The following is a 13,059-nucleotide window of genomic DNA, read 5'->3' as shown; positions in this document are numbered from 1 at the left end:
TAGTACAGTGTGCCCTTTAAGAGACTGATCATTTAAATTCTAACGCACACTTAGAAGGACTACGTGAGAACCACAATGGATGATAACTTTGCTCTGCTGCCTTATTATTTTGTCTTTCCTTTATTTGTAATGCCAAGAAAGAGTTAATCTCTCTTGTATGAGAAGAGCGCATTGCTGTGTAGCAGCCATTAAATGTGTGGGACACCAACTCCTCGTTTTCTATTTCTTTCATTTCGTAGATTTAACAAGTCATCTGAGTCAAAGCGTTACAACTTATTCAGCTACTACAGGATCTAATACTATTTTACACGCACAAATTGTGTGTGTGTGAGTGTGTGTGTTTGTGTGTGTGTGTGTGTGTGTGTGTGTGTGTGTGTGTGTGTGTGTGTGTGTGTGAAATTTGGTGCTGAAGTGAAATAGCTGGGCATTTTGATAGCCGAATTATAATAGGCTGCCTATATGATTATAATTTAATACATTAATAGGAGAATTAGACTATTTCATCTTGACTAACGACAGAGACATCTGTATTATTACTAGGGATGGCCCGATACCGATACTGGCATCGGGTATCGGGTCGATACTGTCCTTATATACTCGTACTCGTACTCATAAAAATGAGCCGATACCACGCACCGATACCACGTGCGTTTTGTGAAACGAAACTGGCCGCTGCGAGCCGCCGCTTTATCTAGGTGAACGCCATATGAACGGAAAATGTCGGCGGTTTGGGCTCATTTCCAGATAAGGGATGATGGCAGCAGCAAGGCAGACTGTAAGTTATGTTCAGCTAAAGTGTCGAGAGGAGGAAAAGAAAGTACATCGTTTAACACCAGCAATCTAATTAAACATCTGAAGACGCATCATAGTGCTGAATACACACAGTTTAGTCAAGCTAAACAAGTAACTCAGCAGCCAACATTAACACAGGTTTTACAGAAGCGCGAGAAGATGTCCAGAGATAATCCATGGGCACTAAAAATAACAGAGGGAATTGCATACTTTATTGCACTTGATGACCAGCTATTGTCGGCTGTTGAAAATATAGGATTTCGACATCTTCTTGGCATACTGGAGCCGCGATACGAAATTCCGAGTCGCCATCACATTACAACCGCTATGCTACCGAAAGTGTTTCATGACGTGAAAAAGCACGTCAGTGGCCTGTTGCGTGACATTTCGACCGTCAGTTTTACAACAGATATTTGGTCAAGCAGTGTCTGCCCAATGTCGCTGCTTAGTTTAACTGTACAGTGGATTGATGACAACTTTACTCTTCGCCACGCCACCTTACAAGCAAAGCCGTTTCGGGGTTCACACACCAGCAAAGCCATAGCAGACGCGTTCGATGGGATGCTTCAGACCTGGTGCATTCCGAAAACCTCTGTCCACATTGTGCTACGAGACAACGCTAAAAATATGATTAAGGGCATGAATGATGCTGGACTCCCTAGCCTACCTTGTGCCGCTCACACTCTCCAGCTGGTGGTCCACGAAGGACTTTTGTCACAGAGAAGTGTTACTGATGCATTGGCTATCGGACGCACAATCGTTGGCCATTTTAAACATTCTCCCCTAGCCTACTCCTGCCTCGAAGACATTCAGTTAGAGATCGGTCAGCCTGCAAAACGACTACAGCAGGACGTACAGACCCGCTGAAACAGTACATTTTACATGATCCAGTCCCTGATTGAGCAGAAACGGGCACTAGGAGTTTTTGTGTCCGAACATGAACTCCCTGATAATCTCACGGCTCACCAGTGGGCACTGCTGGAGAAGGTTGTAACGGTTCTGGGTCCGTTTGAGGAGTTAACACGAAAAGTTAGCTCTTCTGAAGCCATGGCAGAAGATGTGATTCCTGCTGTCACTGTATTGCAGCGATTTCTGTCTAGAGAGACTGACGATGACCATGTCATCAAATCTATGAAAGTGACTTTAGCTGCAGCTGTCAGGAGGCGATTTTCTGATGTGGAAGAACAACCCCTCTACAGCAACGCTACTCTACTCGACCCCAGGTAGGTGTGTGTGTGTGTGTGTGTGTGTGTGTGTGTGTGTGTGTGCGTGCGTGTTTGTTTCTGTGTGTGTGTGTGTCTGTCTGTCTGTCTGTGTGCGTCTGTGTGTGTATCTGTGTCTGTGTGCGTGTGTGTGCTACACAGTAAATTCTGCAGTGTTGCATTAACTCTTTAAGAGTAAATTTTAACACTATTTCTGAGCATATATGGTCCCATTCAATTTAGTGTTAAAATTACTCTATTAACAGTGTTGAATGTGTAGTGTTATTTTTACACTGAAAAGTGTAAGAAAATTACACTACTAGTGTAAACAATTGCACTCTATATTGTTGATTTTATTTAACACTACTGCTATTTAACACTATTTTTGCCATTTTTAACTTTCCTAAGTGTAACACATTAAATGCTCTTACCAGTGTTGGTTTGCTTTGTGCACATGCTTACAGCAATTTAATGCCCACTATATTCTTCTTTATTCTAATACAATGCAATTCTTTGATTAAATAAGAAATTAATACACACACATACACATAAGTAGATGTCTTTCATCGTTTATTTATCAAATCATTACACAATATGGTACAACAAATAGCTGATGATCAGTTTTATCATAACTCATCTGAATATCAAAAGCTCTATAATAGATCAAATCACAAACTTCAACAACTTGTAATTTACAGGGTTTCGTCATGGTAGTAACCTTAAATGCATTAAAATGGCTGTCAAAACAAACTGTCTCCATGTTTTGCCCAAGAAAAAACACTCTTTCATTTTGAACAAGAATATCTTTGATCTGGTAAAATAAAGGTAAATCAGTATCCACTTTGACACAAACAAGAAAGTCTAAACGGTACTCAATGCCCTGGTGCTTGACCCATTTCACAGAGAGGACATTTGTATTCTCAAAATCTGTTAAATTCAGTTTGGCAGCAATGTCGGAGCCTTCTGCAAAGTCATCTAATGTTATCATCCTTCCTGGACCCATGGTTAAATTGGAAGAGCTTATCGATTCCCAACTATATGCCATAAACCTTTGGTGTTTTTTAGCTAGAGTCTTTGTGATATTTTTGAAACTTTTAAGTTGTCTTTTAAAATAGTTATGTTTCCCTTCGTAACGCATGCACCACATATGAATGACAGGCCCAATGTGTCTAATAGATCGAGGGTAATGTGTTAACAAATGGTGTTTTGGCAACAGAGACCTTTCTGGGAACAAAAGCTTGAATAGTCTATGATGCTCACCTATCAAATATTTCAGGTAGACTGTTAGGCCTTCAGTTAACACAGGGGAAAATACAATATTCACTATCTGTATCAACAATAAAAGAAGGGACCAATGTTTATTTCCGTCTGGGACAATGTCACCAAACATGAGTGGCAGATTGCGAAGTAAACACCAACATTGAATAGCATTTATACCCAAATCATTACGATCATCATCCAATTTAATAACAGGTGGGCGGTTTTTCCTTTCTGTGTAACCATAGTTGAAATGCTGTACTCTCAACCCAATTTCTCTGGAAGTAACAAAGTTTGCCTTCAAATACTGCAAAACAAGCTTAATCTCAAGCTGACCTATTCCCTCCAAAATGTCGTGCATAACATCGACAGAGAAATTTTCAGAGGTATTAAAGTACTGTAAAGTATTCAGTAAACAATGCCGCTTTACACCACAGACATGAGATAACATAGGATTTGATTGTGCTGAATTACAATGTTGTAAATGTTCGTCTTTTGTCCTGAACTTAACTGACGAGTCATCATCATAAAACACTCTTTGAAATTCTTGTTTTTCTAAAAGGCAGAAACGGCAGCAATAGGCGCAACTAAACGATTCAACCAATCCAAATAAACAGTTTAAGCCAAGGTTATCACCCACAACCTGAACAATGCTAACACGCACACGGCGAGATAGAGTGGGAATCTCAATACCCTCAGTCTCAAGCATCTTCAAATCTTGAACGAGTGGTTCAAGGATGGCATTAAATCCATATGTCTTAATGTCTTGTGAGTGGAAGAGTGCACATAAGTGAATGTTTGTTAAGGAAGAGTTAAATTTTGGTGGAAAGTTTCGTAATGTAAAATATATTGCCCCTAATTTGTAAATACCCTTCTTCGACCCTAATGGATTAGCCGTTTCAAAATCATCATAAAATAACTGAATTTGAAGTGCATGTTTGTCAGTGGAAAAAAGAGGGTGGTTCTTAATGTACAATCCATCATCTAAATCTGAATAAACACCATCTTTGGAGACATGGCCTGATTTCAGTAGAGAGAACACATGTGGATTACTAAAAATAGACTTTAGTGTTTCTAAAATGGGGACGTAGGAAAATTTATCAGTGACCACAACCTGATCATATGTCCCTGTACTCCTATTTTTCCTATTTTCAAACCTGGTACCTAGCACTTTATCCACAGGGTCAACAATACTCCATTTCTTTTTAAAGTACAAATCTCTTTTGGAAACTGAATTAAGTGAAGAGAAAGGGTTTTCGATTTCATTAAAGGATTGTTTAAGTTTTGAAACAGTTTCTGTATCATCAGAAGAAAGACATTTAAAAGCAACCTCCATTACTTGCGCTTGAATTTCATGGACAGCTTCTTCCATTGTATTGACAAATGAATTTACAACACATTGACCCACACCTGCCGTCTGTAACTGAGCTACAGCAGACCCACATAAATCAAAAGCTGACTGGTTTGTAATTGGTAAGTCACAGGAACTTGTACTAGGGCATGTAGCCAAATCAGTTGGCTGATCATCATCATCAGAATATTGCTGTCTACTAACGCACAAACAACTGTCTGCACATTATTTGGAATTTCACCGTGTACTCTGTTTAAATGTTTTCTGTACCCTGAAAAAGACCCAAATTCAAGGATACAGTCTGATTGACCACAACGAATACTTAAATTTCTGTCAGAGCACAAACCATGGGCCAATTTAAGGTGCCTAATCAGGAGATTTGAGTTGTCAAAAGTAGAGCCACAAACATAGCACAACATCTTTTTTGTATTGTTCCTCAATTGAGTAACCTTGCTCTTAGTTCTGCTACCCTAGGTGTTTCCTTGACCTGGCCGACGTCTATTTCGTAGATTGTTGTTTGGATAAAGGTGTACATATTGTGAAGTACTTTGTTGTAGGACGTACCGAACACAAAATGAATCTTGAACAGTTCATCAAAGGCGCCAACTGCACTTGCTGACATGCATGGGATGGCGTACTTGTCGAGAACAATGTAGTATGCATGGATGGTGTTCTTCTTGGGTCCAGCTGCAAGGAGGTATGGCTGCTTGCTCTCCTGTATGGCATCCAGATGTTCTTGTACACTGTTTCCAGTCTGTAAATGAATTGTTTCACATTAATGCAGGGCTTAAAGTGCCATATCAGATGATGAAAAAGACATTCAGAACATGTTCCATTGACAGTGGAGGTTATTATCCAATGTTTCTATGACAATATCAATAGTATGGTTCAAGAGTGTTGATGAGTGTAGCCTACTGTAAATCTGGATACAAGTGTAAATCTGGACAATGTAGTGTGATTTCAGAATGTTAAAAGTTGCATAAACTCTATTAGGAGGTGTATAAACTTAACTAGCTTAAACAAGGAAAAATTATGAGCCGTTAGTACTTTGAGAACATCTCAATACAAGCACCATGCACTGGTAGGCAAGTGGAGAAAATATTTTGACCAACACCGATTTTGGTTAAATTTCATTGTTTGAATGCTAGAAAGAAACAATGCAACAGAAGGCAACACTTTGACATGGGCCTAATCTAAAAGGCGACACATAGGGCTGGGCGATATATATCGCATGCGATTGTTATGCGCATCTCATCAGTATCGCCTGAGATAATTAATGCGATATGGCTCAGCTTGTCAGTTAACTAAGGCACTGTGTTGTAAATGCCGCTCCATCTGAAAGCAGGTGATGGCGATTTACTACTAATCAAGGAACTGGCTTTACTGACGAGATGCGCATAACAATCGCATGCGATATATATCGCCCAGCCCTAGCGGCACATATGCATAACTGATGGCGACAAGAATCATCCACCAACCTTTAAGAACATGACAACATGTTTCTCTGCCATGGATGCAGACATCTTCCCGGGTCTTTTGCGGCCTTGTGCAACCGGTGGAATGAGGTGGAGTAAGAGAAGTATCCCTGCAAGTTCATGATCCCATGCTATATGAAAAAGAGGCACAAAGATATGATTAGCAGCTTAGTCAAACTTCAATATTTCAACTGAGAGAAAATCTTTCAATTGTTTTTAAGTATCTGACCTGTGTCATTTTCTTCATCATCATTCCCCACACTCTCTGCTGCATCAATCAGCTCCTGAAGATCTCGTGACGGATGCAAGCCCTTGCTCTGGGCTATGGTCTTGTGCTTGAACGCAGTTGGCCACTTCTCCAAAAACTTGGCAGATACAACCCCGCCAAACAGCCGAGTAAAGTCTTGTTCAATCTTGCAACACAACAAACACAATTTTTTTCCTTGAGCACAATGTTTGACATAATGAACACTTTAAATTTTGCGCTATTGACTGCATTACAGTTCTGTTTACTTGTATGAAATAGTAAGGTATAGATAAACATTGTTCAGCTTCAACAACTTACAAGTCCTTTCATGTCTTTGAAACGTGGGAACTCCAACAGAACATCTCCATATTTGTTTGGGTCTTCAATCAAACGACGCCGGTACTGAAAAGTAGCTTGCATCTTCTGCTTGACTGTAGTCTCATCAGAGCAATGCTTCATGAAAGAGATGGCGTCTTTACACTCTTCTTCAGAAAGGTCATCAGAAATGTTGGATGCTCTTCTTTCAGCTGTTGGCCCTCCACAAAATGACTGGCTTGATTGACCCCGTTTCTGTGAGCAGTTTCTCTGGATATTCTTTATTTTCCAAGACAGATACCCTTCTCCACTTTGCGGATCAAAGTAATGCTCCTTCAGAAAGAGAAACGAGTAAGTTGTAGGCCACATTTCAACTGCCTGCACTAGAGAATGATAATACACCAGGGAAAGGTATGCGTTGTTCAATTACAATAGTAACAATATAAAGTACTCAAAATGATAGTTTATCACTTAACTATGTAAGTTGTTTAACAATACTTTGGAAAACATGTACCATCTTCATGACTTCATGACCGTACTTACATATCCTTTTTTGGAGAACGGGTCTCTCAAGCAGGGAAACAGGGCAATGATTCCTTCTGCATATCTCTCCCTGATATGCCTTGGTGGGGACGTCCTTAAAGAGATATCAAGAAGATTACAGTCGTCTTCAGAATTTCCCTGCAGTGCGTACATGTTTACATTAATCTGAATGCTCTTTCTTCTAATAGGTTGTTCTGTTTGCTTGTGAAATTTACCCATGCCTCTCCGTCATGTCTGCAACAAGAATTGTTATCATTTTCCTCCTTGTGCTGTCTGTCAAATATTTTGTTTTCCGGTATTCTTTGGAGATAATGTCTCCCCCTGGCTTTTTCTCCAATATGCTTTGGACCAACTGTGGAAAATGTTTTAATGTAATGCTCATGTATGAAGTTAACGCTAGACCACTATTAGTGGAGGAACTAACAGTTGACTAGTACAATTCAAATGATAAATCTTCTTTTACATAATACATTTAACTTTTCAGATTAGCTGTATCAACAGCAAGCATGTGACAGTGACTTACAGCTTTGGCATCCTCTCCAGGATGTTGTCTAGAGCATGGTGGACTTTCTATGACAATAGAGTCAGATGATCTATTGAAACTGCTGTTAGATGGTTCTTCGCTTTCAAATTCTAGGACAAAAGTACAGTAATTTGGTCTTTAGTGTGCACTTAATCTAATCAGTAGTTAAATGCAGGGTTCCCACTTTAAACCAAATGTCAAATTCCCTGACTTTTTCCTGACTTTCACTGACTAAAAAGATGAATTTTTAGACCTATAATGAACGGCAAAACACGCTGCTGTTTTGCGGAGCACCGAGCTGTTTTGTATTGTAGAAAGCCTTTCTTTAAAGTGAATTTCGTTTTGTATAAATTGTATCTTAATTTTAATAATTTTTTCATCAGCCAATTGCCTGTATTTAATAAATGAGAAGCAAATATATAGCAGACAATATAATCATGGAGGCGCCGGCGCGGTCACTTGCATTGCACGTGAACTGGAGTGCATCTCATCATAAATTAACCGAAACTCTGTGTGTGCCTCACATATAGGGCTGTAGTCAACCAAAGAAATGCTTAGTCGACCAAAGTCCTGTCCTACACAACGATTAGTCGACTAAAAAAAAAAAAAAACGCTATGTTTTGCATTTTTGACTGAACATTTATTAAACAATTGTCATAGAGCATTTATAAAACAACAACGAAAAAACGTTTTTTTTTATTTTTTTATTGACACCTGGGATCCCCGCAAAACGGTTCTCATTCGCGCTTGAATAAGGCCGGCGACACACTGGCTGTGTTGGGTGTCTGTTTTTATTTCGGCTCCCATGTTAACAGGTTGGAGTTCGCACACTGCCTGCTTGAGACACGCGTCTCAGGCACGGCTTGAGCCACGCGGAAAACGCGTACATGCTAGAAATAGAACCGAGGCCTGAGTGTTCCAGCAACGGGAGTGTTCTCTGGCTAGAACAGCGGAGTTTGTATGGACCAAAGTGCATGTCTGAGCTTGTATTGCTGCTGTTGCTTTGACATTGTGGAAAATAGAATAATAAAAACTAAATGTATTAAGACTTTTTACCTGTTATTATCAATCTAAATTAATTTCGTTTTTCTTTATTTAAATTTCGTTTTTTCTTTATTTAAATTTCATTTTTCTTTATTTAAATTATTTTTTTCTGTATTTAAATGTCGTGTTTTTATTTAAATTTCGTTTTTCTTTATTTAAATTTCGTTTTTCTTTATTTAAATATACCCTTTACTGTGTCAGTAATTTGTTAGTCAGAAAAATATTAGACTACCTTAAAAGTATTGCTTAAGTTAACAGACTGTGTGCGTTTTATATCACTAGTGCAGTGTCCGTTCTCGGAGAATATAAGCCCTGCTCGCGTGAGGTGCGCCGCTTCCCGCTCGCGCCGTTCTGTAGTTTACTATTAATTCTGAGCGTGTCGCGTCTCGCGTGTCTGTCTATATTGCACCAAATGCGACACTGCACTCCCTTGTGAAGTCGATTGGATGAACGGTTCTCGAAATAATCAAAATGCAAACGGACAGACAGACACATAGAGATTACTACCTATATTCCTTACTGAGCGCGAAGCAGCAGTGCAGCCAGCCACAGGTGTGGTTCCCGAGTGTTCTAGCCTACGTGGTGCGCTAAACTGAGGCGCTGTTACAAAATAGCCTAAATTAAAGCATTTAAAGTTGGGGATAAATATAGGCTAATTATATTTAGAATACAGTAATATATAACTGCATATAAAGGAATAAATATCAAGGAGTAAATCAATGAAAATTTCTTTATTGGTGAAAAAAAAAAAAAATTATGCGACTGGTCGACCAATGATAATGTCAGTCGACCAAGACGGCATCGACCGATTAGTCGACTAAACGAACGAATTATAAAAACGAACAAATAATGACACTATAACCAAACCGGAAATTGTAATGCGTGCGCACGCGAAACTTTCTCGTGAGCACGCAATAGTTTCGCATGCACACGTGAAAGTCCGTATTATTAATTTTTTTGCAAAGGTCCCTTCAGGGGCTCCTTAGAAAGATGTGTGAAACAGCGCGATAAAAAAAGCGGTATAGAAAAATTACATTTTGATAAATGGAAACTAAAATTTAAAGCAACAAACTAAATTCCCTGATATACCATGACTTGGACAAAAAATATATAAAATTCCCTGACTTTCAATGCCTGGAATAGACCTTTTAAAATTCCATGACATTCCAGAAATTCCATGACCCGTGGGAACCCTGTAAATAATATTACACAGAGCCACATTTACCTTGTCCATCAGCATCCAACTTCAGTAAGAGGACACCAACATCTGGCTGCTTCAGTACCTCCTCAAACACATCTTCATCCAATTCTGTGCCTGTTTGGTCGAGCAATTTTGCCATATGGCAAGGAGCGTCATTAATTCCAAACTTCAGGAAAGCTGAAACCAAAAGGAAATGCAAGAATCATTATTGCAACAAGAAGATAAATCAGCTCAATCATTTAATTCTACATGTCAGTCTGCAACCTTAAGTGCCAATTACGAACTGGGTAAAATGTTAAACTTGTCCATTTAGCTTTCCATCTACCCTACAAGGAGCGTTATATGTTGATGCACCTTGCGAATTTCGTCCATTGTCGTCTAATTGACCCTTCGCAAAGACGAAGACCCTTCGCCCACCTTAGTTACTGTCGCTATGTCCGACAAGCTACGCTGCTCGAGTCTCACGCCACACCATGTTCTCACGCAGTGAAAAATACATAGCGGAGCAGAGAGGAGACTGACAACACGCTAACAGACAGGACAGACCAGGTTACTTTTCGGTTACTTTTGATATTAAACATATTAAACAAAGTGTCACCTTTCAAATTTGGTCATTTTTTAAAAGAAATTGAAACGATACATACCGATTTGTGGCTCTTAAATGTGTCTGACAGATCGCTGTAGTGTAGAGCATCAGTTAAAGCTGCTCGTCAAACGATTATCTCTTCCTTCTAGTTCATTTATAGCATCAAATAAACATGAATGAACATAAGGAATGTTTTAAACCGCGGGAAGGCGTCAGTACACTGCGTTTTTCAAGTTAAAATCCTCCCATGTTAAATCTGCTATCTCTCCTGCCTGCTTTTTCGGACAAAATGGCGGATTATGATTGGTTAGATCGCCTGTCAATCAAGTTCCCTGCGAAGGGTCAATGATACGTGTGTGTGGACTAAATAAGCCATTCTAATCTAAAGTTGAGTAAGTTAACGTTATAACGTCCGCATACATTGAAGAACGATACAACGTCTACGTTTAAGAAATTAATCAATTAACGTTACTCGGAACCGTGCCTACACACAACATTAAGTATGCGCATCAAGGATTTATAGTTAAACACATACCATCATTCAGAAAAATTCTAAGCTTCGGCTCTGTAACACGAACAAACTTTTGTTCAGTCTTGAATCTGACTTTTATCAGCATCCTCTTGGGTTAGTCCTGTAGAGCAAATCAAATGATACACAATTAGGCAATGTGTTTGTAAGCCTATGCCTCACCTTGACCTTAACGTTACGTGACATCTTGCAACCATGATTGGTTTAAAAATGGTTTACTTTAACGTTATCGACGGACATCTCTTATTATTTTGGCAGCCCGTTTGCTTTCGAAATAAGTTCCGTCACACTAAAGAGTATAGAAAGTTAATGACGTTTGCTAACATTCGCGCCTAAAGTAGGTGCTTTTTAACGTTATCATGGACTAGCCAAGCTATTGCTAGCTAACTATTTTAAGCGCGAACAAAACCTAAGAACTAAATTATTAACAACGTAATCCAACCATTTTTTTAAATAAATCATGCCTTGTGGTCAATTTTCCAAACAACAATTGGCTTACACAAAATATTTTCATCAAACTCACCGTAACTCCCGTGCGACTGTAACTCCGTGGCAGACAGAAAATCCAACAGGAAAATTTGAAAGCAGTAGACTCGCGCGCAGAGCCGTTGGCCGTTTTTGGAGGCGTGGTTACCAACATACTTTCTTCAGAGCAAAGTGGCTGGTACACTGATGATCTACTCTTACTCTTTGGGTTATTTTACACTTGCATGATTAAAAGAAACTCTTTAAGTGCATATGTCATTTTACACTCCAAATTTTACACTGCTGATTTTACTGTGTAGATAGCGAGTTAAAAGTTGCCAATGTCTTGATGAAAAGTACATTTTAGTATTTCATTTTCATTAATAAATTATTTGATTAGGCTATGTTATTTTAATAAATACCTATTGTCAGATGCCTCATGTTTTTATTCCTCTGTTATAGGTATAAAAATCTTTTTTTCTCTAACACGAACACTGCTGCAAATGCCAAGGAGATGCTGATGCGTGAGCTGTTGAGGTTGTCTAGAGAAGAGGAGAATCATGACCTGCACGAACCTCCTGCCAGAAAACCACGCAGGGACCAGGCAAGCAGCAGCCTGGACAGTATATTTGATGAAATAGCAGATGAGCAAGCACCAGTCTCTCTAAACAGAGCTCAAGTAGGTTCTACTGCACAATTAGAGACATACCTAGGGGAGACCACAATTTCTCGAGAAGACAAACCACTACAATACTGGGCAGTTAACAAAGTGCGGTTCCCTACTCTGGCCAAAATGGCATCAGATACCTCTAAGCACCATGCAGTAGTGTTGACAGTGAAAGGCTGTTCAGCTCAGTGTCACATATTGTGAATGACGACAGAAACGGAATCACAGCTGATCATCCAGAGATGATTTTGTTCATCAAAAAGAACCTGCCTCTCTTTCTCCCAAAAAGTACCTAAGCTAGTTCAGATCACATTGCTGACTGAAATGTTTGTTTACAAGGGAGCTGTCACTGTGCCACATAGTTTAATTGTTGTTTAATTGAAATATGCAGTAGTTTAATTTAGACTTGCAATAGTTACATTGATGTTTTGTTTAATTGAAATATGTAAGTGTTTCATTGAGACTACACAATAGTTACATTGAAATTGAATTAAATTGAAAGCTGGAGACGTTGTCAAACATTTCATTGATATATTGTTGAGTTGACGGTGCTGACTGTACAAAACGTTTTATTTATATTTTGTCAGTTGTGAAGACAGTGCCAGTATTGAGGCTTTTTGTTTACACAGAAATATATATAATTTATTTTTTATTTGAAATTGCCTACATTTATTATTTTACTCATTATTTATTTTAGACTTGTTAAAACAAGCAGAGAACATAAAAACAGTCTTCTAACCTGTGTTCTAAAATAGTCTTCTGTCTTCTTTTCTGGTAGCCTGTAATTACTTTTGCGGTAGAAATATCGGTATCGGTACTCGGTATCGGCAAGTACACGAATGTTAATACTCGTACTCGTATC

At 39.0% G+C, this 13,059-nt stretch overlaps 1 protein-coding gene across 2 annotated transcripts; it reads left to right on the top strand.

The window, feature by feature from the left end:
* Positions 1-545: 545 nt before the first annotated feature.
* Positions 546-12,488, top strand: LOC132095642 (zinc finger BED domain-containing protein 4-like). Of its 2 annotated transcripts, none has more exons than XM_059500823.1 (2): positions 546-2,015; positions 11,993-12,488. In XM_059500823.1, the coding sequence occupies exons 1-2, from the start codon at positions 1,675-1,677 to the stop codon at positions 12,399-12,401; spliced, it is 750 nt and encodes a 249-aa protein (XP_059356806.1). In that variant the 5' UTR covers positions 546-1,674; the 3' UTR covers positions 12,402-12,488. The 2 variants fall into 2 exon arrangements, 1 of the variants encoding a protein (XP_059356806.1); XR_009422473.1 differs by having other exon boundaries at positions 550-2,015.
* Positions 12,489-13,059: the final 571 nt, after the last annotated feature.

This window comes from Carassius carassius, chromosome 1, assembly GCF_963082965.1.
Source record: "Carassius carassius chromosome 1, fCarCar2.1, whole genome shotgun sequence".
In the NCBI taxonomy this organism is placed as follows: Eukaryota; Metazoa; Chordata; class Actinopteri; order Cypriniformes; family Cyprinidae; genus Carassius; species Carassius carassius.
This window is presented reverse-complemented; position numbering and strand designations above follow the sequence as displayed.